The following is a 25,728-nucleotide window of genomic DNA, read 5'->3' on the forward strand; positions in this document are numbered from 1 at the left end:
AGAGGAAGGTTGGTTCAATATACTGTACACTGCACCTTGAGACTTTACCAGCACATCTGATTCCAGCAACCACATGCGATTCCGACATGTCTGTCTTTGCACACATGGTTATCTGTAACCAGTGGGATCAGCCACTGTCCTCCAATACAGAACAGATGGGTAAAGCCTAGGAAACTGCCACTATTGTCCCCTAGTATTTGCAGCCAAATGCTATCACCCCATTTTGCCTAACCGCAAAGCCATTCCTGCTGTGTTGGTCTGCACGGCACCAGGAATTGTGTGGACTTCTTCAGTTTTACAATTCTTGAGTCTGGAAGTATGATAAACATACTGCCTTCTGAATAATGTTAAGTAAGAAGCAACTTCTAGCTGACCTCAGAAAAAAATTCTTTTTGACAGCATTTCCTAGAATCCAGATAGCATGCCATTTTCTGACGTCAACCTCTAGTACAATGACTCCTACAGGTAGGCATCCCCTAGTACCTACACAGATCAGAAGCTGTCATTTAAACAAGACTGATACAGCTGAGTAGACAAAGGAAACCATGCATTTATTCAGAAACCTCAAATAAAAAATATGAATGCTCCTTTTACAATAGAATAACGAAAACAAAAGGGAAGAAGCATTGATTGATATAAAAAACCCTTCCCTTTGAAAAATAAAGGGTTCTATATAAAGTATTTAATAAAATGGTGCTACTGAGAAGGGAAACTATAAATATATGCCCATGTTTCACACAAAACAACAGATTGCCTAACAATGGGGAAAATATTAATAGAATTTCTGATATGAATATATATAGGGTGGGAAATGAGATGGTGGAGATTAAAGGCAAAGAGAGGAAATTAAAAAAACTAACATTCTACATGAATGCTATTTAGGGATACAACAAGAAGAAAGTATACGTAGACTTGCTTTAAAAAAAAAAAAAAGAAAGCAACAAAGAGACCCGAGAAACAGGACAAAGTTTAATTTAAAAGAAGTTTAAAGGGCCTGGGGAGCCACCAAAAAAAGAAAAACTGTAATTTGGCAAATGGGAATATTGCTCTTTTCTAAACAGTTGCAATGCAAATTGCTACATATAAAGCTTAAGAGAGAACTGGCAGTGATTTGACAGCCTTTACTTGAGTAGATCCATCAAATAAATGTGATTTACATTAGGGTTGACTGTACTGTAGTTAGGACTAACCATTGGATTTAGCCATGAGAGACTAAGCAGCCAAACACATAACAATATGCAGCATATTTTAAACCAGTTAGCATTTCCATAAGTCAGGCCTCCATAACATATGAATTATGCATAATGTGACCCACCAAGGCAAATGCAGGCCACCAGTCATATCTATTATAGATATACTGGGGTGGGAAGTGAAACAGTTCCCCAGAATACACTATTTTTGTTCAGTACTTTCAGACTAGGAGATATAGGGTAGTATGGAGTGCTTCAATCTCAACCTTTTCCTATAAATGTCTTTCTCACATTTGCACCATAAATTAACTTCATCTGTGATTCAAAGGCTGAAATCCTATTGCTCAGCATAGCAAGTTTCGCTAACACAGGTCTTCTGAATCAGTGGGGATGTGGTGAGTCAACTCTTCATAAGTTCCATTGACACTATAGGCCTACTCTAGTTGCAAATCCCAACTAGAGAGGGTGTATTTGAATCAATAAAACTTATGAAGAGTTGATTCACCAAATCCCCATTGATTTAACTGGTCTACTCTAATTCAGCTTACTACATTGTACAACAGGATTTCAGTCAAAATGCATACGGACCCACATCTCCAGTTTTCCCCCACATCTATTCTCTTGCCAAAAATCAAAACAAGCAACAACCTCAAACCACTCTCTGCTTCTTTTTCAGAGGCACTGAAAAGGCAGAAAGCAGCTAACTGTCTATGTACAGTAGTCTTCTCTAATTTAGCTGCTCCTAATACAGGAAAATAAGAAGAGCTGTGCAGGGTCAGACCAATGGGTTTGTCTGCACTGTGCAGACAAGTGTTCGTACAGGTGAGGCTAATGCAACAATGTTCTTAAAGATATCTGATGTGACCACAGTGAGATGTGCCTTAGTAGCATTATGTTTGGGCTGCTAATTCACAATATGTAGGGCTACCTTTCCAAAGTATTTGGTCATTTCAGCTGGTCCCAAATGTTTAAAATCATTTATTCTTTGGCAGCTATCTCATGACTAGAGTTGTGTGATACAGTCATCTACATCAGAGCTGGATACACATACATCTCTAACGGTTCCTGCCTTGTTCCCAAATCTCAGCACATGCTTTTGCATGAATGACCTACTGACACGTCCACCTAGACTACCTGCTAACTTCGTTTATAGTTTTTCATTGTTTGGACTATGAGTTTGGTATAACTTTGATATATGTTATGACTTGTGCTTAAATTTTGACTATTCTTTTGCTTGCTCCCTGAATTCTTCAGTAATGTTGCTCTTGTATATAGATTTGGACTCTCTTTTTATCACTTTAACCAAGACTACTCCCTTATTGATCACTTGTCTTGGTGGGCATTTGCAGCCTGCAACCAGGTTAATCCCTAGAATGATAAGCAGTCTGTCCTTACACAGAATCATAAAATAATGGAGTCTGGAATGGCCTATAAGGCCATCGAGCCAATGTACCACTCATACACACATTGCTTGTATACACTGCTTTTGGTACTCTAATAATGTTTCTATATCACTCTTTAATTAGACATAGGAATTGTATTCTTATGCGCATTCATCCTTATGTGTATCAGCCCCATCTGCAAAGGCACATTTCTTTTTTAAGTCTGAGTATTGCACTCACATACAGTGGGGTCTTGACTTGAGAACTTAATCCGTATTGGAAGGCAGTTCTCAAGTCAAAAAGTTCTCAAGTCAAATCTGCATTTCCCATAGGAACGCATTGAAAACCATTTGATCCGTATCTGCTCTTTTCCGTCCATAGAAACTAATGGGAAGCTGCTATTCCGCCTTCAACCACTAGAGGGGGACATTTTGTTTCTTTTTTTCTTAGGTCAAGAAAGGTTCAGGAAAGGCAGGGAAAATACAGTCCAGGCAGTACAGTACCAGGCAGTCTGAAGACTGTCTCCCAATCCACTCTCTAAATGCTGGGAGGAGTGAGGAAGCAGACAGGCACCCTTTTCACTGGCCAACAGTTAACTGAAAGTTCAAATTTTGCACTTTCCCTGCCTCCCACGTGGTTTTTTTTCAGTTCTTAACTCAAATCTAAGTACTTAAGTCAAGTCAATATTTTCCTATGAGAGCAGTTCTTAAGTCAAAATGTTCTTAAATCAAGCCGTTCTTAAGTCAAGATCCCACTGTATTAGATGTTTCCCTAACACTCTTTTTCTGTACAATATGGTCTGGCTGGGTACAATTCTTTATGCTGAAGTAGGGCTGAAACAACATAAACAGTCTGTCTAGACCTTTTCTGTTTGCTGCTATTGTTTTTCTACTGGTGACCCATACTCTGCAGTTCACACGTCTCTTTGAGCCAATCCATATTTGAAAATTTCCTACAAAATTTCTTTCCATCTAGTCCAGATAGCAGCACTATATCCAGCACCATTCTTTCTATATTAATTTTGCACCATATTGCAAGTTACAAAATTTGGGGGGAAAATCACACTTATTATGCTGCTGTGTGTGGGGTGTGTAAAAGACATAACTCTTAACACCAAATGTTGTCTGTCAAAGATATGTGTTTTCCTGAACTGCATTTTTGTTATTTGGAATTTACCACTTTACCATGAACCACTTTACCATGGCATGCACAGAGTCAGTCAAACATAAGGCGTCCCACCTTGGAACCAGTCAGTATCTTCCATACTACAGTAGTTCATCTGGCATTTGTACTACATGCATTTTCTAAATTTACACTATGTGCAAAAAGGAAATAAAATAGACATTTTGGTCAGTTTTTCTCAAGTCACAGTGTGTATCAACACTGCTATATTTGTATTTTTTTTCAACTTGCATGGTCACATTTGTTAACTCATTCACCCTTTCCTGTGTTAACTTGTTAGTTTTATTTTAACTTTTTATTTTTACTTATTTTTAGTTTAACTTTTTTATTTGAACTTTACTTTGTCTGAATGTTACTGTCTACATTTGCAACAGAAAAGTAGTGCTGTAATTCGAATACACTTATGGAAATAACTAAGCTCCATAGGGAGGCGGATAACACCTGACTGTTGAATACACGCCTACTCAGACCAGCCTTTTTCCTTCCTATGCCAAGAGAGGAGACAAGAAGCGCTGTCTGTGGGTTGAGACAGTGCACAGCTAATTCACTGTGCCTGAATACAACATATTTTTGTAATTATTAACATTCAACGTAACGATGTGGTCGATTTTGAGTTATTTGAGTTTTTCTTGCATGTGTAGACGATAAAACAGAGGAAAACTATCTGACTACACTCGTCAGGCATTTCACAGACTCCTATCTTGACCCAGCTGCCGAGGCCGCTCAAGGACCCTTTTGTATAATCGACAATACATGGAACCAATCGTCTCTTCTCCACCGTTGACTGCTGTCCTATGGTAGAAAAAAGGCGGGTCTTCCGGCTTCGGTTGCTAAGACAAGCACGTTTCTCTCCTTAACAACCACAGGGAGACTGGCATTTGGGGCTTGGGGTCGAGGTGAAGCAGGTGAGAAGGACTTTGCGTGTGTTTCGGGCTTCCCGTATGAACGAGGTGGCATCCTTTTTCCTCCTTGGTGCTCCCGGACCTCGGTCCTCCTGGACTCTCACGTTAGCCTGAGGTCCCAAAGTCGCGCATCTCTCTCAGCCGCCAAGTACAGCTTGCTGTGCCCTTGGGGAGTCCCGGGTTCTGTAACCACCCAGCCCGCTCGGTTTGACGGGTCACATCTCTTCCGAGACGGAACGCCCTCCTGCCCTCTGAACAACTTGGAAAGTTTCCCCTTTGTCTCAGGTGGCTGCTTTGGCTCCCTTGCCACTTGGAAGAACTGGGCAGGAAGGCGTGAGTCGCCTCCGGCAGTAGATCAGGCCACTGTGAAGGCATCGAGTCTTCTGTTATTTCAATGCTTGTTCTTTTAATAGCATTTTTTTTGGGGGGGGGGAGGGAGTGTTTATTTGAATGTTTCTGTCTCAGATATGCAGTATCTCTGCTCAAGTCTGGATTTGAAGAGGGGAGTTTGCTTCCGAGATAATTTCTCATGCCATTAACTTAAAATGCTACGTGGAAGGTAATGCTCCTGAGCTATAGAGTGCATCTCTTTCCCCAGAAGACAGCAAAACTAGTGCTGATGTATTTGGGAATTGAAAAAATGACTTCCAGACCAGAAGAGACAGCTTTTTAATTGTGTTCTGGTTACAGGATGGAGTGGGTTGAACTGGGCCTTCTAGTCCAAGCCAAATGGCAATTTGTTAACAGCTTCCCTGACCCAGTTTGGTGAACAATCCTAGACCAAAGAAATAATTCAGTACATGTATTATCAAAACTTTTGAGGTTCCTTAAGCAGCCCTGTAAATTGCACCCATTTAGTACATTCAGATATTGTTTAGTAGTCAAACTGAACATTTACTGTAGGTTACATACCCAGCCTGGCATCCTTTAGATGTGTTGGGCTACAGATCCGTCATCCCCAAGTAGCCATATTTGATGGGACTGATACGAGTTGTAAACCTAATGGTTGCCAGGCTACTGTATGATTGAAGATTAAGGAGAGTTCAGGCACCACATGGCTACTTTGTGGTGCTCTGTGTCCTGATTTCGTTTTGTGAACGTAATATATTAAAAACAGCATGCCTCTTACTGGCTGTGATTACATAATAGCCATGCAGGTATAATTTGCATGTTGATTCTTCTTTCCTTGTGAACTTTTTTCATATTTCAATCCCAAGAGAATTACTTTCATTTGGTTTTCTTCAGTTCATTGTTACAGCTTTTCACCTGCATGACAGCTTCCTCTGGATAATCAAGATATGTACTCCAGTGATCAGCCACTAATTTTGGAATATTTTCACATTATAAGTTACTTTACAGCAGTGGTCCCGAACCTTGGGCCTCCAGATGTTCTCAGACTACAACTCCCAGAATCCTTCACCACCACCTCTGCTGGCCAGGATTTCTGGGAGTTGAAGTCCAAGAACATCTGGAGGCCCAAGATTGGGGACCACTTCTTTAGAGGATCTCAAATCTGTTTTGAGACTTGAATTAGTAAATATTTCAGGAAAAAATGTCACAGCAAGGAAGTAAAAGTAGCATGAAGATGGAGGCTTTGCTTTTGTGCAGTTATTAAATTATGAAAGTTTTTAAAATAAAATATTCAGGTGTAAATGTAAAATTGTAATATAAAAGTTTATGCAAAAAGTGTGAATTGTGATTTCATTTATTAAAACAGCCAAAATCCAATTGCATAATTGTCCTGGAGGAAGGACAGGGGAGTAACTCTCAGCTGCAAATTGCTGCTAATTAACAAGTCCCCACTTGGATTCCTGGTTGTGTGCCAGGCCATATGACTGATTTACAGTAAGGGATCCAAAAAGGAACTCATTAATTAGCAAGTATTTGTCACTGTGGGTTACGTCAGTGCCCGACAAAACGACATAATAGAATTTTGGCCATTGTGTTACAAAATCACACAATTGTTATCATTGACCATTAAGATGTTATATTGGAGTGTTTTGATTATTGTTTGTTAATTTGAAAATCATTCAGTAACACCACTGATAACATAGCTCAGGAAGAGTCAAGTGAGAAAATGTTCTTGGGTAAATAAAAAGCCAAAAGACAGTTTAAAATGCTGTAAAATCGTAGGGTATCTCGCTGGCCAGTAACCCATAGCTTAAAGGCCCAGAAACACTTCCAATTCTGAAATGATTTATCCTGCTTGTTTCTCATTGCATGGAAATAACTACGTAGTTGTGAATAAGTGCCTGCTTGTTGTTTCATTTTCCAATAAGAAATTTCTGACATCAGTGCATTATGATGAGAACAAGATGAGAGATAACTTTATTCCTTTTGCAGCATATCTGTCCTTCATTACTTTGGTTGGTACTTTGGTTGTTACTAGGGAATGGCCTTTCTAAATAGTGGAGGACGTATTACACTCATTATTGGTGGTCTTCTTACATAATCCCATGCAGGTTTAGGGTGCTTTTTCTTCTTTTAATCTCCCTAATATATTTGTAAGTAGAAAAGTCCAAGACCACTTAGTCATTTAAGCTGTTTGCAGGGATTACTATTTCAAAACCATTACCAAAGTATAAGGGTTGATTTAGTTTGCCTGAAAAAACATGGCAAACAAAATCTTAGAACTACAGAGCTGTAAGGGACCCTATGGGTCATCCAGCCACTCTCAAAGAGGCACAGTGGGGAATCGAACTCCCAACCTCAGGCTCCACAGCCAAATGCCTAAACCACTGAGCTGTCTTTTCAGGTCTTTAGCTATCATATTTGCCCCAACTAATATTCTGAATTGTCCTTGCCAAGCAAGATACAAACTTTTATTTTTCTAAAAAGCATGCAAATAGGCATATAGGTCATACTTTAAAAATGGTAAAAAAATATTCATGTGGAAATAAATGTACTGTAGAAGGACTTTCAGTAAAAAAAATAATGCAAATGAAAGTACACAAGGTAGCAAAATAATAGCTTACTCTTCACTATTCCCCTTATGTGGGAGTGATAAGAAAGGCTCAAAACTTGCATGTTCCATGTTATCTGTTTTACAATCTCCTGTAACTTCAGCCCCCAGTTTAAGAATTAGAGCTGCTCCAGCCAAAATATAATGTCCTCAATCAACATCACCTACATTGGAAGTGGCTATAAGAGAGAACTAAATGACCCAGGAAAGCTCAGAATTTGCAGTTTCATTGAGAGAGAGAGGTATATTTCAGGATTTAAAGATATAGTCCATCCACTACAGCAGTGGTTCTTAACCTTTGTTACTCGGATGCTTTTGAACTGCAACTCCCAGAAACCCCAGCCAGCACAGTTGGTGGTGAAGGCTTCTGGGAGTTGCAGTCCAAAATTTCTGAGTAACCCAAGGTTAAGAACCAGTGCATTACAGTATAGATATTTCTAGCCAGAAAGACTGGAAAGAAGCAGCCTAGTGTGAGACTAATCAGGGAAACTGATTTTAAGTTAAGATTCTGATTTCTCAAGTTAATACTTGTTTCCTTTGGATTAAGGACTCTTTAAGTGACAAAATTTAGTTAGACCAAGAAGGATAGAATTCCTAAGTTATAAATCCAAACTATTTATGAGTACATAAAGTTTGTGAACATTAACTAGACAATATGCAGAAGGGTCAAGCACTGTTCCCTATTGACAGAGAGGAAATATAAGGCTTACTGCTTTGATAACTTTGGCTCCCAAAACAGAGTTTTGGCAAATTATAATTACTGCATCAGCAAGTTACAGTCATCACAGCCCTAAGGTGTGTGAGTGACAGTTCTCAATAACAAGTGGAGTATACATGCATGCTATTTTGTTTCTTCTTCCCATTATGCCTCAGAAGAGTTCTGAGTAACCTGAAAACATCATAGTACCTGATGGAGCCTAATTTGAATGTCAGTAGCTCCCTTCCACTTTCCATCTTGACCATAATAACTTAAGACTCCATGACTTGAACATCTTAACTCATCTGATTTTTATGCTTTGTTCGCCATCTTGTATGAAGAAGCGTCCTGGAGAACTTGGAAACATACACAATATTTTGTGACCTTTACTATTAAAAAATCATAACTCTAGTAGAAGGAAGTAGTAATCTACATCTCAGTTTTCCTAGAAAACTCTGGAAAGGATCTCCATAAGTTGGAATCAGCTTGACAGCGTATAATTATTTATTAATTAATGCATGCAAGCATATCATTATGTATAATATGAAATAACTGCAGAAAAAACACAATATAAGCTATAAGCTTATTATGTCATAGCTGCCCTACTGACTAATTTGTTATTTTTTTCTTTTAAAGGTCTTTACTAAATAGCCTTAATAGTTGTTTTCTAGATTATATTAACTGGACTTAATTCCATCCCCATTGCCTTTTTTCTCTAAGCAGCAGGATATCCTATTTTTGCAATACAGTTTGGCCTGAATTCTAGCCTGCATGTGATTGGTTCCCTACAGGCTGCTTTGCCCCTTCCCACGGGTCACAGTGGACAGACAATGGCAGACACTGGGGAGGGGAAGAAAGAGGAGGCAGACTATAAGAGACTTCACAGCTTCCCCCTGATCAGGGTAAGGATGGGACTGAAGAGGTATGATATGATCTTGTTTAAGAGTGTGTATCAGTATTCAATGCCACTGTATTTCATTTTAATTTGCTGCAAACAGGAGAGTTGGGCTGGGGAAGCAAGCCAATTGCTGTAGCAAGAGTGCATTGGTACATATGTGCAGATATGACTGCCTAAGGCTCCCTCAGCAACCATGCTCAAAATGGGAACTTCTGTCTATAGCCCACTATTCGGCAAGCAACATCTTCATTCAAGTTGCTTTCCCCATTACCATGAATTGAATGTCCATTACCATATACAAAAGCAGCGGTTTCAGTACCATAGCAGTTAGCTAACATATGCCAGCATGTAGGCTTTGTTTTGGCAAGCTAGCATTCTCTTGAACTCTGGCTTGTGATATCCAAATGTACTTCCTGTGAATATCATATATGGATTTAGAAATGAAGATCCTTTAACAAGTGTTACTTAAATTCAAGTCCTGCATCTGGTGCCATATTACTGTTGCATACATACAGCTGTATATATGAACAGCCAGCTTTTGTAAAGTGTTGTTAAGTATTACTTTGTATATCAGTACAGTACAACGAAGAAGGAGGTTCTTCTCATGAGCTGGAATCCTGGAGAATCAGGGTTTCAACTAACATGGAGAGGATTCATGGATAACAAACGATCTGTCCCTCAAACTGCTACCATCCACGCACAGGGTGGAGTGGGGGGTCAAGACTAGTCTACTTCCCCTCCTCACATATTGTCTCGCACAATGAAACAACTGAAGAGGGCTGGGATCTTTGGTGGTTCTGCTCCCAAGAAGCATGGCAAGAGGAGAACAGAAAAAAAATTCAGGGTACCTTAGTACTGTGGCTTCTTGGAAAGTCATGTTATCCCAGACCCAGGTTCTCTCAAGGTGATCAACCATATTCCAGTGGAGGTGATAGAAAGGTATAGCTTCTACAGCAGGCCCTGCATGTGTAGACAAATCTCCAGTGGCTGATGTCTTTCTTGTGTTTTCTTCCAGCATACAGACATGCCAGAAGAAATGCGAGTAGAGGCCATGGAGTTATGTGTCACTGCTTGTGAGAAATATGCAACCAACAATGAGGTATTGGCCATCCCTGAAAAGAGTGTGCTTGATAATCCACCATATAGGCTCTCATTGTTTTTAAATTGTGTATTATAAAAGATAATAGCAAATATTATAAAAGATAATAGCAAAGGGCAAATATAGCTTAATTCTTAACTCCACCATGTGTATCTGTGTGAGTTCGTTATGACCAGACAAGTTATGCAAGTTACACTTTTTTACCCCTGCTTCTGATAATCAATGTAACTGTGAAAATAGCTTTTGATGGGAATAGAGCACTAAACTAGAGCATTCCTGTGCCTGCTTGAAACAGAGACAGTATAAGATAAGTTCCTTCCATCCGGATTAGATTGCCAAGGTAGCGTGACACTCAGTGATTATTTCCGCAAGAGGAATTCTTTGATTTGTTTTTGCCTCTTCTGAGTGGAATGGGAAAGTCTGATCTAAAACAGTGGAATTAAATAAGTTATTTGACAAACAAGAATTAACTCTAACCTAAATGATGTTTCATAATAGAAATGAAGCTTTGTCTTGCACTCCCTTCATCTTCATCAGCTTTCCTTAGCTCATGAACCACATTATTTTGAGCCTGGAAGGAAGATGTTTCCTTTTGTTAGCCACTTCATCTAAACTCCTGTTGTAAAATATCATGCATGTAAGAGCAGGTGTGCAAGCAGCATATCTGCCATGTGCTGGCTACACAACTGAGAGTGCAAGCAGTTGCACAACTCAGACATGTTTGAGCACATAACAGGCAGAAACCAACATCGTGCATTCCACACGCACAATTTCTAGTTTATGCTGCACAATGGCAAGAAGATTCTGACTTTTTTTGGGGGGGGCTTTCTAAATATTTTTTGAAAATAAATAAGACAGTGCATAAAACAATGCACAATTCAAAAATTACAGTGGGGTCTTGACTTGAGAACTTAATCCGTATTGGAAGGCAGTTCTCAAGTCAAAAAGTCTGTAAGTCAAGTCTCCTTTGACCTACAGTGCATTGAAAACTGATTAATCCCGTAACAGGCCGTTTTTGTTCCATTTTGGTTTTTTTCTGGTCTGTAAGTCAAATCTCAGTCTGCAAGTCAAACCTAAATTTTGCGGCCAGAGAAGTCTGTAACTCAAAAAGTCTGTAAGTCAAGCCGTCTGTAAGTCAAGGGTCCACTGTATATACAATTCAGTAGCATGTAAATTCATAACAAAATGATGAAGGTATTTATCATAATAAAGTAAACAAGAACTATATTTCAATAAATAAGCTATGTTTTTAAAATAATGGAAGAACATTTTGGCCTCCCATGACATTGAACTGACATTAAAAAGTTGTTCTTCAGTTAAAAAAAAACAGAAAGAGATACATTGATAGTCATCAAAAGGTTCAGTCTCCTGTGACTTCAGTTGGTATAAACATCTTTTTATTGCACTGCTGGTGCTAATTAACTCACGTAATGTCATGTTGTTTCTGTTATGAATGGCCACTGTTAACCCACTTTTCTGTCTCAACCTCTCCCCCCTGAAAAGGTCAGAACCCTCTTGGCATTGAGCAGCATGAACTGGAAATTGTGCAAACTGTCACTGTAAATTATATGTTCTACTTCCTTCTGACCAAACTGGTTAATCTCCTCCTTAACTACTAGATTATGTATACTTGCAGCTGAGGATTATGTTATTGCAATTGATGCAGTGAACTCTTAAGTCAGTCTGTAAAGATGATTGCACAATAAATGTATTAGTTCCCGAGGTGCCATAGGATTTATTATTATTTTAATATAACTTGAGGAACCATTACAAATTCATTTTGAAAACAACAAATATGCATCAGAAGTAAAAGAAGAAGAATTTATTGACATAATTGACATATTCTTTTTAAAAAGTTATTAAATGAAAACAAAAACTACATTGAAAAACCACTGATAAATAAGTTTCCTTCAGCTTATTCCAAGGTATTTTCAGATTCTCACATGGTTTTGGTTACTTGCTGGGCTGATCTTGTTTTCTAAATTTGCCTCCTTTTCAGCATTTCTCAGCATTCCAGGGACAGGATGACTGTCTCTCTCGATAGTAATGATGCTATTGCTAGTTCTTGATTCTCTGTAAAGAATGGGACTGCTTTTCCTCATGTAATGCCGCCACTTTTCAGGTTATCTTTGTTAAATTCTTGAATTAATTCCTGAATTAAATCAGTTCTATGGGAGGAAGCTAGGCATAATTAAGATCCTTGGGTGTTCATACATTGGCAGCTGAAATATTTACTATAATTTGTTTCTCTCTTCCAATGTGTTAACCTTACTGCAGATTCTCCTCAGTGGAAGGCAGAGGCATGTGAGACAGATTTCATCCTTCTAACTTGCTGTTTCTTCCCTTTTGTCTTCTGTTCACTTCCATGCTGGATCTTCATGTTTACCCTTCAGAGTGCTGCCAAGATGATCAAAGAAACAATGGACAAGAAGTTTGGCTCCTCTTGGCATGTAGTGATTGGTGAGGGCTTTGGCTTCGAGATCACCCATGAGGTGAAGAATCTGCTGTATATGTTCTTTGGAGGCAGTCTTGCTGTTTGTGTTTGGAAGTGCTCCTGACATACTGTCTCGATATCCAGGCTTATTAGATTCAGGAGAATTTTTCTCAGACTTTTCATTGGTTTTTGTACAATTTAAAGGGCAGCTTTATTTTTAATAATAAAATATTGCGTGTTTTCTTATTTATATACTGGTTTTATGAAAAATATTTAGTATGTCCACATGTATGTAAATCTGTTTGAGCTACTTAATCCAGCTCATAGAGTCTTTGATTTTACCAATGTGGCTTTTTTTGCTTAGAGGTGGAACCACACAAGAGGAATCAGGAGTTTATTAAGCCATACTTTGCAGGTGATGTGAGAGAGACCTGCTTTGCTTTGCTTTGCTTTCCTATCCCTCCCATTTTCTGGGAGAAGTTCTGAAACTGACAGCTGATTTCTTTCTGCCTGCAAGACAGCCACCTGGCTGTGAGAAGTTTCTGTGCCAGCTTGAAAAGCCTGACCTAGTGGACGGTTGCTAGGAGAATTGCCCTTCCACCTCCTCACAACACCTACAGAGCACTGATATAGCTTCTGAAGCATATGGCACACAAATAAGACTATTTTGCATAGCATGTGGGATGGGGTGGGAGTGTCACGATGCCAATATGTTGTTCAGAGACTGGTAGTGTGGGAAGAAGTTCGGTCTGAACTGCCAGTTTCTCAAACTTCTAAGTACAATTGTACTTCCATTTTGTAGAGACTAATAATACTATCAGAAGGGCGTTTGATTCATGGAACGGTCCTAATTGTATTTTCTACATAGCTTATTTGAATTTGGAGTGTGAAGGGGACTTTTTACAATAAAAAGTTTTGTAAATGTATGTTTGAGGAATGCACTTGATGTTCATGTTGTGTGTTCTTTCATCAAAAGAGTTTCAATATGTTACCCAAAATGCCTGTTATGCCAAGATGTGTTATAGTGATGTCTGATGAATTCAATATGTGTGCCTCAGTTGTGGCTTATTCCCTCCAAGGAATTTGTCTTCTACTTTTTTTAAAAAAAGAAACATGAATTGGAACATTGGGGAGGGCCATACTGTCACTAGAGAGCATGGACATCCACCCCACTGCCATTTTCCTTTGGGAACTTCATGAGATACTTTTGGTCTTGCATAGCCTATGACTGCTTCCTTAGTTCTTTAGATGCAAGAACATGTTCCAGAATGGATATGCATATTTTTGTTTGCTTATTGCCTGTATGTAGCTAGCCCTTCTTCGGAAGAAGAGTGTGACATAGAGAAGACTTACTTCATTTAAAATGGCCGCGGATGGCCCGAAATGCCCCCCCCCGCAGCGTTTTCGTGACCTCCGTAAGCAAGGGGAGGGCGCGAAAACACTGATAGGGGCCATTTCGGGTCATCAGCTGATCGGCGGCTCCAAAATGGCCGCCGGAGCGAAAACATCGCTGGAGGGGTAAGTTTCCACGCTTATTGGAACGCATTAAACTAAGTTTAATGCGTTCCAATAGGCTTTGCTTACCCACACAGCGATGTTTTCGTATAGCGAAGGTTAATCCGGAACGGATTAACCTCGCTATACGGGGCACCACTGTAACTGGTTTATCTCTTGTTGTATTTCTGGACTTGTTTATGGCCTCGTCGGGACCCTTCAAACATTGCTCCTCTTGTCCGAATAAAATCCCCCTTTTGGATGGACACTCCCAGTGTTTATTTTGTTTGGATGAGGAGCACCAGCCGCCTTTGTGTGCTGTTTGTAAAGGTTTTACCAAACTGCCTTTAAAACAAAGGCTCCAATGTTTTCAAGGGGGTGCTGATAAGTACTGAACCTTTCCCAGAAAAAATTGAGCTAGGAAGCTGTAACTGCCACACTATTCTACATATTCCTCCAGGAAGTCAGTGCACTTCCGACATCTGTCCTGCAGCTTCTTGAGTCCCTGCAAATAAAATTCTTCTGACTGCTGGTGTAACCACTCATTTGCAGCATTAGTTGCCTCCAGAACACTCCCAAATCGTTTAGGTGTTTTTTGAGTTTGGGGAAGAGTTAGGTGTTTTTTGAGTTTAGTCAGAAGGAGCCAGGTCCAGAGAATAGGGTGGATGGGGCATCACTTGAAAGCCTAAGGATGTCAGTTTTGCCATTGTTGCACCTGCAATGTGTGATGAGGCATTGTCATGCAACAGGATGACACCTTTGGAGAGCTTTCCTCAATGTTTTTCCTTGATGTATTGTCTCAACTATGTCAATAAAGCACAGAAATATTTTGCATTGATGGTTGAACCCTGTTGGAGGTAGTCCACCAGCAGAACTCTCTTCTTATCTCCCCCCAAAAAAACTGTTGCCATTTGCTTCTGCACTGACCTTTGCACTCGGAACTTCTTTGGCCTGGGGGAACCACTGTGCCTCCATCCCTTAGACTGTTCCTTTGTCTCAGGATCATAACAGTAGATCCATGTCTCATCACCAGTTACCAGTTTGCCCAGGAAATCTGGGTCATTTCTTGCAAAATGTTCCAAAACAGCCACCAATGACTCCACACATTTCCTCTTTTGTTTGGTTGTCAAAAGTTTGGGGATCCACTTTGCTGCCAGCTTTCTCATTTCCAAGTCATTGTGGATAATGGCACCAACTCTCTCACATGATATTCTCAGATATATAGCAATACTTTTGGCTGATATTCGCCAGTCCTCCATGATCACGTCATGGATGGCTTTCAGATTTGCAGGCATAATGACAGAAACAGACCTTCCACTGGGTTTCTCACTTTCAACACCAAAATGTCCAGTTTTAAAATTGACTACCCAACGTTTAACTGTTACATATGAAGGGCCACTGTCACCCATAGTTTGTGACATTTCATCATTGATCTGCTTTGCACATTTCCCTTGGAGAAACAGGAACTTGATTATGGTCCTATTCTCTTCCACACTGAACTTTTCTGGAGGTGCTGCCATGTTCACTTTGGACCTGAACATGAAAGATAAGTTAAAATCATTGGTAGTTGATTTTTGCACCATTGAATACAGACAAATTGGCCAATACACCCTGCATTTTATAAGCTTCCTAGCTCATTTTTTTCCGGGAAAGGCTCAATACTTATCAGCACCCCCTCGTACGCTCCTTCTTATGGGAAAAATCTCTTTCCCCATCCCGAGAGAACTCATGGAGCTGTTGTAGTCTGCACCAACTGACACTTTGTCAGCTGCAGCCTCATCACCCAAACAGGCTTAAAAATTTGCAAAACCATCCTCTTCAGGCTTGAATTCTATGGTCTTGGCGTCAATGCCAAAGAAAAAGGAAATTGACTGAGGATCCCTTAGCTGCTGCTTTACCATCTCTGCCGCCTCGACCCCAAAGGGACTCTTTGGGCCCGAGTGTGCCCTCTGGAGATGAGGATGTCTTGGGCTCCAGGCTGCCGGTTGCACCATCTCCACGCCTGTCCCTTTCCCCAGATTGGATGGACATCTCTGCGGAGGTTCAGTTGGTGGAACAAACTAGCCCTGGCTCAAAGACGACACTATACCTGAGCTTTGTAGCATGTTTCCCGTCCAGACCCCCAGCCCCGAGAGTTTACTCCATCTCCAGACCAAAGGAGGCTTACACTTCTGATTCTGAAGGTTCAGTTGAAGACTTAGTTAAAGATTCTCCTCCGAACCTTCCTACACCAGACTCCACGGTAGTGGGTAGCCACCCATCTTCTCACTCGGAAGATTATACAACTTACTTGCATCTCATATGTCGGATAGCGAAAGCAATGGATTTAGCAGTGGATCAACCGGTGACAGAACAGATGGACAAAGTGTAGGAGGACATTACAAAAGATCAGTACCCACTGCTTCACATGGCGTTTATTTGTTCTCTTCTCAAACTTGCGAAAGAACCATGGAACAAGCCCTCTACCTCTCATCAAATACCCAGAAGGGTAGAGAATTTGTATAAAACACATGGTGCTGGCTACATGAGCCCATTCCACCAGGGCTGTGGTTTTCTCTACAGCCTTCCTCAAAGGAATGGACTTGACAGACATCTGTAAAGCAACCACATGGGCCACACCATCCACATTTGCAGCTCACTATTGCTTAGACATCCAAGCTAAATCCGAAGCTGCTGTCAGTCGTGCTGTGCTAGCATCTGTTCTTTCGTGACATCCCTCTGCCTGGTAGGTAAGCTTGCTAAACACCCATTAGTGTGCATTCACAGAGACCATGAAGAAGAAAAAATTGTTACTTACCTGTAACTTTGGTTCTGCGAGTGGTCATCTGTGAATTCACACTTCCCGCCCTTCTTCCCCACTAGCCGTCATGTGTGCCGCTCAGCATGCTGCGCAGCAGCAGAAAGTCCTACAGAACTGAGGCACTCGGTGCCAGTGCAAGGTTATAGGCAGCATGAGGGAGGTCCTGGCACCATGTGCCTATGTTCTAGAAGGTTCTGAGATCACTCTGCGCAGGCGCAAGTTAACCCATTGGCGTGAATTCACAGACCACTAGAAGAACCAAAGTTACAGGCAAGTAACCATTTTTTTAATGACATTGCCAACTTCTCTCATGGTGGCAAGAAGTATAAAAAGTTTCCTCTGTTCATATTTTGCAGCAGGTGATTGAAATGGATGTCCTTTTGATCCTTCTCAAGCCTTTCTTTTACATTGATCGCCATCTGGCAGAATATCACCATGATAGAACCAGTGTGTTGTGGTAAAGAAGAATATATGACAATTAAATGGGAGCATCGGTGACATCGTGTTCTTTGCCACATCAGCATAGGGACATTGATCTCAAACCATTCTTCCAGGGGGTGATTTAGTCATCACTTGGGCTATGGAATTATCCCACTGAAATCAACAGGAACTGCAGTGACTTCTCCCCCAATAGAAAATGGGTCAGTATTTCCACATATGTCTTTTCATTGCTCAATACTAACAAATCAGCTAATTCTTTTAATAGATTACATATTGCTGTGAGAGAGAGGTGGAAAGGGTACATTCATGCTATATGATTATATGGTAAGGTCTTGATGAGCAAAGTGAGTAATATCCTCTCTTGTGAATAGAGAATCTGTTTCATATATTTTAAAATGATATTTCAAAAATAAAGACAAATTTAATTCCTCCCATACATACGTATGTACGCATACACACAAGAGCACACATAGGTCGGTCATGATGACCCATCCTGCTGTCACATTGACCCATAAAAATTAGTATGCCAGGGCAAGTGCTTATCTCAGCAAACAATCTCTTGGCTATTTTGGCTGTATCTTATCAGTGTCCAGTAGTCATGTGGACTAGAACAGTGATTTATATGATGCAAGGCTGGACAGTAATGTGTCTGTGGTCAGCATCCATTGCTGACAGATGCCCCTCTAGTAGAAGTGTATCTGGGTTCACTGCAGTTGATATCTGCATTTCCGTGGTAATCCTCAGTGTATGGTTTGTGTCACTCTACAAAACTTCATCTGGGATAGATATAATATTTATTGGTCTGGGATGCAAATAGACTTCTAGTTTGTCATCACACATAGAAAGTGCAAAAAAAAAATTTCTTTTCTCGCAAGATTGTTTTTGGTTACTCTTTCCCCCACCATGCAATAGTGCAACACTTAAGGCTAACCACTGGCATGTTACGTGGATGTCTAAAAAGTAGACATATTTGATGGGTTGTTTGCATCTTTGCAAGCAATATCCCTGTCTTTTTGTACTGTCTTGTGTGCAAAAGGGGGGGCACTTTATGTCTCAGTCTCATGTTGGAGGCAATGGCTCTCATGATCTCATGGTGAACAGGAAATCTTTGACAGGCTCCCTTGCCTTGTTGACATAGTCTCTGGACTATGAAAAAGACACTAGTAAGATTTTGTCAGATCCCTTGTCAGGACTGAGGAATCTTTTCTGCCCTGAGGGCCACATTCATCAGGGTAGAGCAGTTATATGCTTATAGTGGATTAAACAATTCCTTATTTCCCTTCTCACCCCAAAACAACATTGCCATATGTGGACATTAATCCTCTCACTTGCTAGTACATGCACAGTGCTTTCAGACAGAAGACTCCCACATATACAAACAATAAAAAAGCACTGCACACATGTTCTGTTTTTTTCTCTCCCTTAAAACAGGTTATTACACTTGAAGGTGGCAACATCTAGGCTTCTTATGAAATTATGTGAACAAGGTATGACAATGGCATAATAAAAGCTTCATATAGAAGGTCATCCCTTTATGTGGCTCACATACCATGCCTCTGGTGCTTTGAAGCAGCAGCTCACCAAACAGCTGGCTTTGTTTGGGAATGGCTGGTTTAAGGTGGCTCCCAAGGTAGGCAGCTCCCCTCCCAAAGGGGAAAGGGGTTCCATAGAGGTTTTGGTGAGTCAGATGGGAGGTTTGAGAATGAATTCAGCTTCTATATTCCTATAATCTCTTTCATCACTCTACAAATAGGACAGTGTCCAATCCATCTCTTGCTCACTGGTTCAATATGACATTGATATTTCTGATATCAGTTGGAGAGTGATATGCGCTGGCAGCAAATACCATGACTTGACAGCTAGGCCCTTAACAGTTTTAAGCTAAGCATTACCACTATTATGACTTGGTTTTGCCACGGGAAACCATGAGAACAGTATATTCTGTAATTGGGTTGAGTTGGGTTATATAATGTAATGCATGGTAGCAGTAGCAGGTTGTTTTTTTTTTTTGGAACGGAACAACCTCCTCATGGATTGTGAACACTGCTCCATGTGCTACCACCAAAGGCTGGGAGGTGGAGAATAGTATCTTGCTTTGCAATGACGTCATGGCAGCAAAGTGCATTGGCACATCATCTGGTGCGAACAGCTGGCTTTGAACCACTCTTGACATTTCATTGCAAGCTCAGCCCCAACTTGATAAAAAAAATTGTTCAGGCGATAAGGTAAGCATTGAAAGAATACAAAACCCCAGGTTTGCAAGATCATACTCCAGTTTTCACTTCACCCTGTGACACAAAAACAGCCTTTTAAATGGACCATAGGGACAGTATTAGATAAGCAAACTGATATTTGAAGACAACCATAAACCTGTGTGTAATGTCTCATCTGTACCTCCCTATTTTATCAAAGAAAATAATGTTGGCAAGCCTTTCAGGATTGTGATTCCAATTTAGGGCAGGTGTGGAGAAAACTGTCCTCTAGATGTTGAGGGATTTCAGCTTTCATTAACCTCAGCTAATATGGGCAGCGACACAGAATAATGGGAGTAGGCACTTAACATGTGGAGGGACACAGTTCCCCGCCCCCAAGAGTGTGTGAAGGAAGTTTTCCTGGTGGAGAAACAGTTGCATAGTGGTACGTTAGAATAATTCACACAAATACTGTAGTCCATAGTGCTATGACACAGTGTGTGTCTCTGTAAAAATTATGACAATGAAGAAAGCCTATAGGTCACATTCTACTCTGCTTGTGTAAAAAATGAGGCCAACGTTTAGTGAAGCAGGAGAGTGAGGTCTTATATGACTGTCCTCTCTCCATGCTTATAGAGCAGTGATTCCCAACCTTTTTCAAGTTGTGACCTTTTATAATAGCCAAGTAATCTGTGACACAGACACACACACCCTGCTATGTTTGCATAAAAAGGCATTTGAATTGGGTAAAGCAATCCCTTCTCAGAAAGTAGAGGCTTCTTTCTCCCCCGAAGGCCCAGTTTTTAAACATAAACATACACACTAACTTTAGTATCCCACTCCGAAAGCTCAAGGAAGAAATTATTTCACAAGAGCTACAATACATATAAGGTGGCTAACACTCTCCTTGGGGGTGGTGATTCCCAGGTTGAGAAGCAGTGTTATAGAGCAATGCTAAATAACCACATTTGAAATACACAAGCTTTGCATCATGCACATTTTAAAATCTCCAGGGTTTTTTGGTACATCATGCCAAAAGTATGAAATAAAAAAATACAGTTTTTGAAGTAGAAGCCCTGTTAGTCTTTACAAGCATATCAACAAGAAACAAAGCAAAACAAAAATATTGTGGCACCTTAAAGAATAACTGTTATAGTTAATTAGAGCTTTTGTAGAACAAGTTGATTTCTTTGCACATAGGGTAAGAATGCAAAGGCTACATGGCAAAACATGTATACATGGCAGAAACAAAATATAGTAATGAGCCCCAGATTTTACCTTTGAAGCTGGTTCTGTAAAGGTAGTTCTAGTAGCTGGGAAGGAACCTGGGCTATGGAAATTAATGGCATATAACAGCACACTTATTGTCGTATTTCACATTTGGTAAAGACTTAAGGACCCCTGACTAATAGTTTATCTGTTCAGCATATTAATAACTTTTATCTCAGCTGTCTCCCTCTGGATTCTTGTTCTGTAATTTTTCTTCTCCAGAATAGCAACTTTCACATAATGTGAAGAGTGTTTGGATAGACTGAAATGATGTGAAACAGGTTTCTGTGTATTGTCATTCCTGATGTCCAGTGTCTATTAATTCCTATGTGCAAAGGCTGTCCCGGTTGTTTTATATATAGTGCAGAGGGGCATTGTTGGCAAAAGATGGCATAGATCACTGTGAGGCTGTGGGTGAGAGCAAGGCCCCTCTCACGGGAGTGCTGTCCTTCCCATTCTCTGCCGACAAGGAGGTGCAAACACCACCCATTCCCCTCCCAGGAAGATTAGACCACCTGAGCAAAACCCAGGGAACGTGGAGGAGAAACTGAGGGGAATGTCCATTGGAGAAAATGGGAATATTTTGGCAGGAAGAGAATGACAGCCCTGGGTAAAAGTGGAGGCGGGGCTGGGAGATATAAAGAAGGGGAAGGACAGCTTGCCTCGTGGTTGGGAGTGGATATGGCTAGAGGACCTGTGGACTGGGAAGGCGGAGAAGCTGAGGGTCCCAAGATAAGAGGTAGATGCCTGGAGAAGGAGTGAGCTTATTAAGCCCTCTTATTGGGGGGAGCTTGAGACGAAGGAGTGGAGGAAGAAGTTGAGGAAGGAAAAGGAGAAAGCTGAGAGGGAAAGGAGAGAGAGATTGGAATGGATGATGATGCTGCAACAGCAAAGAGGTCCTTCAGGAGACTTTTGCTGGAGAATGGCTCCTCCCAAGACCCAATCTCGGCAGATGACTGGGACGAAGATACAGTACCCCTATTGGAAGGGGAGAATGGACAATTATTAAATGCAGACTGTACCCTGGACTGGCTGGGTCCCTGGAATACCCAGGAGACTAATTCGTTCAAAGTTGAAGACTGGAAGCCCTCTTCTAACCCATTGTTAGAGGGAGACAATGGTTGGAATACGTTTGTAGACATAGGCTTTTTTTTAAATAATCCAATAAATGTGACTCCAATTTCCAAACCAAAGAAGTCTGCCAATTTATTCGAAGAAAAAGTGGAGCCAGGACTCGAACCCTCACAATCACATAAGTAAAGGGGCAAGTAAAAATGCGCTTGATTTAAGTCAAGACTCACTGATGCTCCACCTTAGAATGTGCTTTAACTGCTAGATCTCTGCCCTCAAATATTTGCAGCATTAACAAATGCATTTGAGCATGTGCAGAGTGGTTTTTCACTACTAGCCAAGGCATCCATCATGGACCTGAAGCTAAAGATAAAGGTGTCATATCCAGGCACAAATTGGACCCTAGAATCTGTTCTATAGGAGAGGGAAATGTTTCCTTGGCTATTGTCAGTTTCCCCAGATATGTAGATAATGAATTAAAAATTGCCTGAGCCATGTAGACTTCTCAAATTACATGGCTTATTTGTTGAGTCTTTAAAATTCCAAGTCAAGGCTCTACCTTTATCAGTCATAATTTCTCCCTGCTTCACCTTTCAATATTGAAGTTAGTCTTTTTGATCAGACAGCTCTGTTCCTGCTAATTGTCGCACATGAATGCAGTAAAGAATCTATTTCTTCATATAGGCCTGAGGAAGAAATAGGGCTTACTTGCTTTGTCCTGTCCAAGTTATTACTTGCACAGCAATGGTTGGAGAATTTGGGGGGGGGGGGAGAGAAATACAGTGTTGTCAGAATCTGGGGCGACTGAAAGTGTTAGCTGCAGACAGTTACTAGGCAACGGCCTCACCATGGGACATGAGCGAGCGGAGAACTCATCGTTCTCGCAGCAGCTCGTGGCGTTTGTTTGTGAGAGAGGAAGTGAGTGTGCCATAATGAATGTGTGGCTGTGTGTCACAAATGGCTTGCAGGTGAGAAAGTGGCAGCGTCTGTTCGAAGAATATTAGACTGTTTGCCCACGCAGGCTGTCCATCTCCCTCAAACAAAGTCCCAGTAAGAACTGATGAGACAAAGATTAAAAGCTTCTGTGCTTGCCTCTGGCTATGAAGCTCAGTAAATGGAAAGGCCATTTGTGGTGTCTTGCTGCCATTTAGACAGGGCTGCTCATTGTGCTAGGCATTGTCATTCCCTTCTGACGGAGGATGGAGCTCTGTGTGCTGCATGACCCATCTTATTCCTCTAAATTGGCCTGGTGTCCTTAGGAATGATAGAGGATGCTAGTCCACAAGCAGTCAAGTTAGCTATTGCATACTGAGTGGGCACTGGAGCACTTCCTTGGTCTTTCCCCTCGGGGACTAGCATGTCTCGAGCTGGCTTTGCTTACAGGAAAGGAATGGTGGGTTGTGACATAAGGGAGCCAGGGCTACGTAGCAAGGTGAAGTCCTAGGACTTTCTCAATAGGACAGACTGTGACATCAGCTGCCAACTTCTCCTTGTAGCATCTGATCTTACCTGAAGTCTTCAAAATACTTGGGAGACAAACTGGATTTTCTCAGTAATACCACATTGTGATAACCTGTCTTTATTATGGGGTGTCGTAAGTCAGAAGCAATTGTAATAACAACATCTCTGTGGATAGCATGGAATAACAACGCCCCTGACATATAGCAAAGTGTTTGACAGTGGCTTGGTCTTCAATGGGCAAGTCAGAATCACTCACCATACAAAAGACCTGCTGTTTATTTGTTAATATAAACTTATCCTGCTGCTTGTATTTGTTAGACTCTTCTTAAAGGGGGATGGTTATGTGGACTGCTATGATGAAGACTGCTTTTCCAAAATTTACTGCTACCCCACTGGAGTTGGGAATAAAATGAGAAAATCACACGTAAGCCACACTAAGCTCCATAAAAGACCAGGCCAGGCAGTAGTACAATTAAGTATTTTTCAGTTCCAGATTGAATCAGTTTACAGGCGATGGTGGGTGCATTTTAGATTGTAATGTATAGTCCTTCACTTTCTTCAAAATGAGGTAAGTCAGTCCTGTTATATTAGCAGGCTCACCTCCTCATTCTGCTGAGTGAGGCCTGGACATTGACCCCCAGACCCTGCTGTCATGACAACAATGTGAAACACAACAGATAAAGGAACAAAAAAAGAGCCACTCTTAAAATGTTTCTCATTAAAACAGTTTGTTGTATAATGTATCTAATACAGACAGGCTTATTATGGGAAAAGAAAGAACTAAGTCATAAATTTATGTATTCGATATCAAGAGTTCCAAATGAGTGAGATCTTTAAAGCTTGCAACCCCAACAAACCTGTTTCCTTTTCATTTGTTTACATTATCAGTCATTGACGATGTATAGGTTAAGGGAGAAAATTGCCATGTTGCCATTCTGGATGGGCCACTGAGGTTCTGCAAAAATTTGTTGTGTGAGAAAATGATTTGAAGAGACTTGTGTCATTGGCCAATCTCCTGCTATTGATTTTGGAGTTTGTTCTGTTCTTGTTAACCTTGATACCACCTGATCTTCCCTTATCAACATGGTTAAATTCATCTGCGACCTCTATTTCTACCCTTTTCTTACTGAGGATTTCTGCATGAACAAAAATCTTTGCTGGAGAACCATTTTTTCCCACTGCAAAGGATGGTCAGTACGTAAGTGGGGAAGTTTCTTGATTTTTTTTTTAAGCTACATATTTTGCTGGAAAATCTTGAACCTCTGCCCTTTTCCTCTGGACTGTAATGCCGGGAAAACCATTTGTTTTGCTACATGGGATTCTTCAACCCTGTTAGGGGACTCAAGCTACACATTTCTTTTCTTACTCACATGTAGAACTTTGCCGTCTAGTTGTATCTTGCTTCCAGAACTCCAAGAGGATGGTACGGTACCTGCCTCCTTTCATCCAAAGGAAGCTTAAAGCCATTCTTTGTTCTCTCCTCCTGTTAGTGGTCCTAATACACATGGTGTTGGACTTGACACACTCCACAGGCCACGATTCTTGTGAATGTACCCTCAAAGTAGCAGATCCTGTGGGCCACCCACTACTTAATCACATACCGTCAGTAGAGAACAAGCTGAATCTGAGGATTCTTCAAGACTTCAGTGGTAGCAACAGTTCCCTGGAGAAAGGATTTCACTCAACTGAGCTACCACACAGAGACAGCAGGAATAGCACACTTGTCCACAGTCAGAATGGCGAGCAGCAAGCAGAAGAAGAAAAACCAACGTGGACAGGAAGATCGAAGCTGGCTGCCCTTTTTGAAAATCCACTCTATATGATTTCAAATCCAAAGATTACAAATAAAGATAAGTTGTTTGGTGCCAAACCAAAACTGAACTTCTTTGTGAAGAGTAGTGGGAGCAATGAAAGGTGAGACATCCACCTTCTTCCAGAAAGACAGCCGCAGCTCCTCAACCTGGTGGTACTAACAAAGCAATGGCCATGTTGCTTGGTGTGATGAGAGCAGTAGTCAACCACATCTGAAGTCTGCTAGGTGAGGTGAGGCTAATTTGGCACACATTGCCATCCTCTAGCTCAGCAGCATTCAGATGTGGTAGACTACCACTCTTATTACATCAAGCAACATGGCCCTTCCTTTGTTAGGGCCACCAGGTTGAGGAAGGCTGCTTTACCTCCTTTTCAGAGATAGCTTGGTCTACATTCATACATACCTAGGTCATATAATGTTAGTTAGTTCTTTTCTTCCTTC

The 25,728-nt window shown here is 40.9% G+C and overlaps 2 protein-coding genes across 3 annotated transcripts in view; both read left to right on the forward strand.

Moving 5' to 3' along the window:
* Positions 1–4,535: 4,535 nt before the first annotated feature.
* On the forward strand, positions 4,536–13,672 carry DNAL4 (dynein axonemal light chain 4). Of its 2 annotated transcripts, none has more exons than XM_020787762.3 (4): positions 4,536–4,659; positions 9,107–9,217; positions 10,229–10,312; positions 12,706–13,672. In XM_020787762.3, exons 2-4 carry the CDS (start codon positions 9,146–9,148, stop codon positions 12,868–12,870), a joined length of 321 nt encoding a protein of 106 aa, XP_020643421.1. In that variant the 5' UTR covers positions 4,536–4,659; positions 9,107–9,145; the 3' UTR covers positions 12,871–13,672. The 2 variants fall into 2 exon arrangements, with proteins under 2 accessions (XP_020643421.1, XP_072856221.1); XM_073000120.2 differs by having other exon boundaries at positions 4,549–4,659; positions 9,039–9,217.
* A 734-nt stretch (positions 13,673–14,406) lies between these two features.
* Positions 14,407–25,728, forward strand: part of LOC110075916 (extracellular serine/threonine protein kinase FAM20C) — a 32,047-nt gene continuing 20,725 nt past the window's right edge. The window contains exon 1 of the mRNA XM_020787607.3: positions 14,407–25,388. Within this exon, the coding sequence (XP_020643266.3) occupies positions 24,895–25,388 (494 nt within the window). The 5' untranslated portion in view covers positions 14,407–24,894. The remainder of the gene's footprint in view (positions 25,389–25,728) is intronic.

Source organism: Pogona vitticeps, chromosome 5 (assembly GCF_051106095.1).
Source record: "Pogona vitticeps strain Pit_001003342236 chromosome 5, PviZW2.1, whole genome shotgun sequence".
Classification (NCBI taxonomy): Eukaryota; Metazoa; Chordata; class Lepidosauria; order Squamata; family Agamidae; genus Pogona; species Pogona vitticeps.

Bases quoted from the DNA above. Each gene is read 5' to 3' on its own strand.
- DNAL4 (XM_020787762.3), top strand. From the start codon at position 9,146: ATGGCAGACACTGGGGAGGGGAAGAAAGAGGAGGCAGACTATAAGAGA. The intron at 9,218-10,228 runs GTAAGGATGGGA...GTTTTCTTCCAG, and splicing joins ACAGCTTCCCCCTGATCAGG to CATACAGACATGCCAGAAGA. The intron at 10,313-12,705 runs GTATTGGCCATC...TTTACCCTTCAG, and splicing joins AATATGCAACCAACAATGAG to AGTGCTGCCAAGATGATCAA.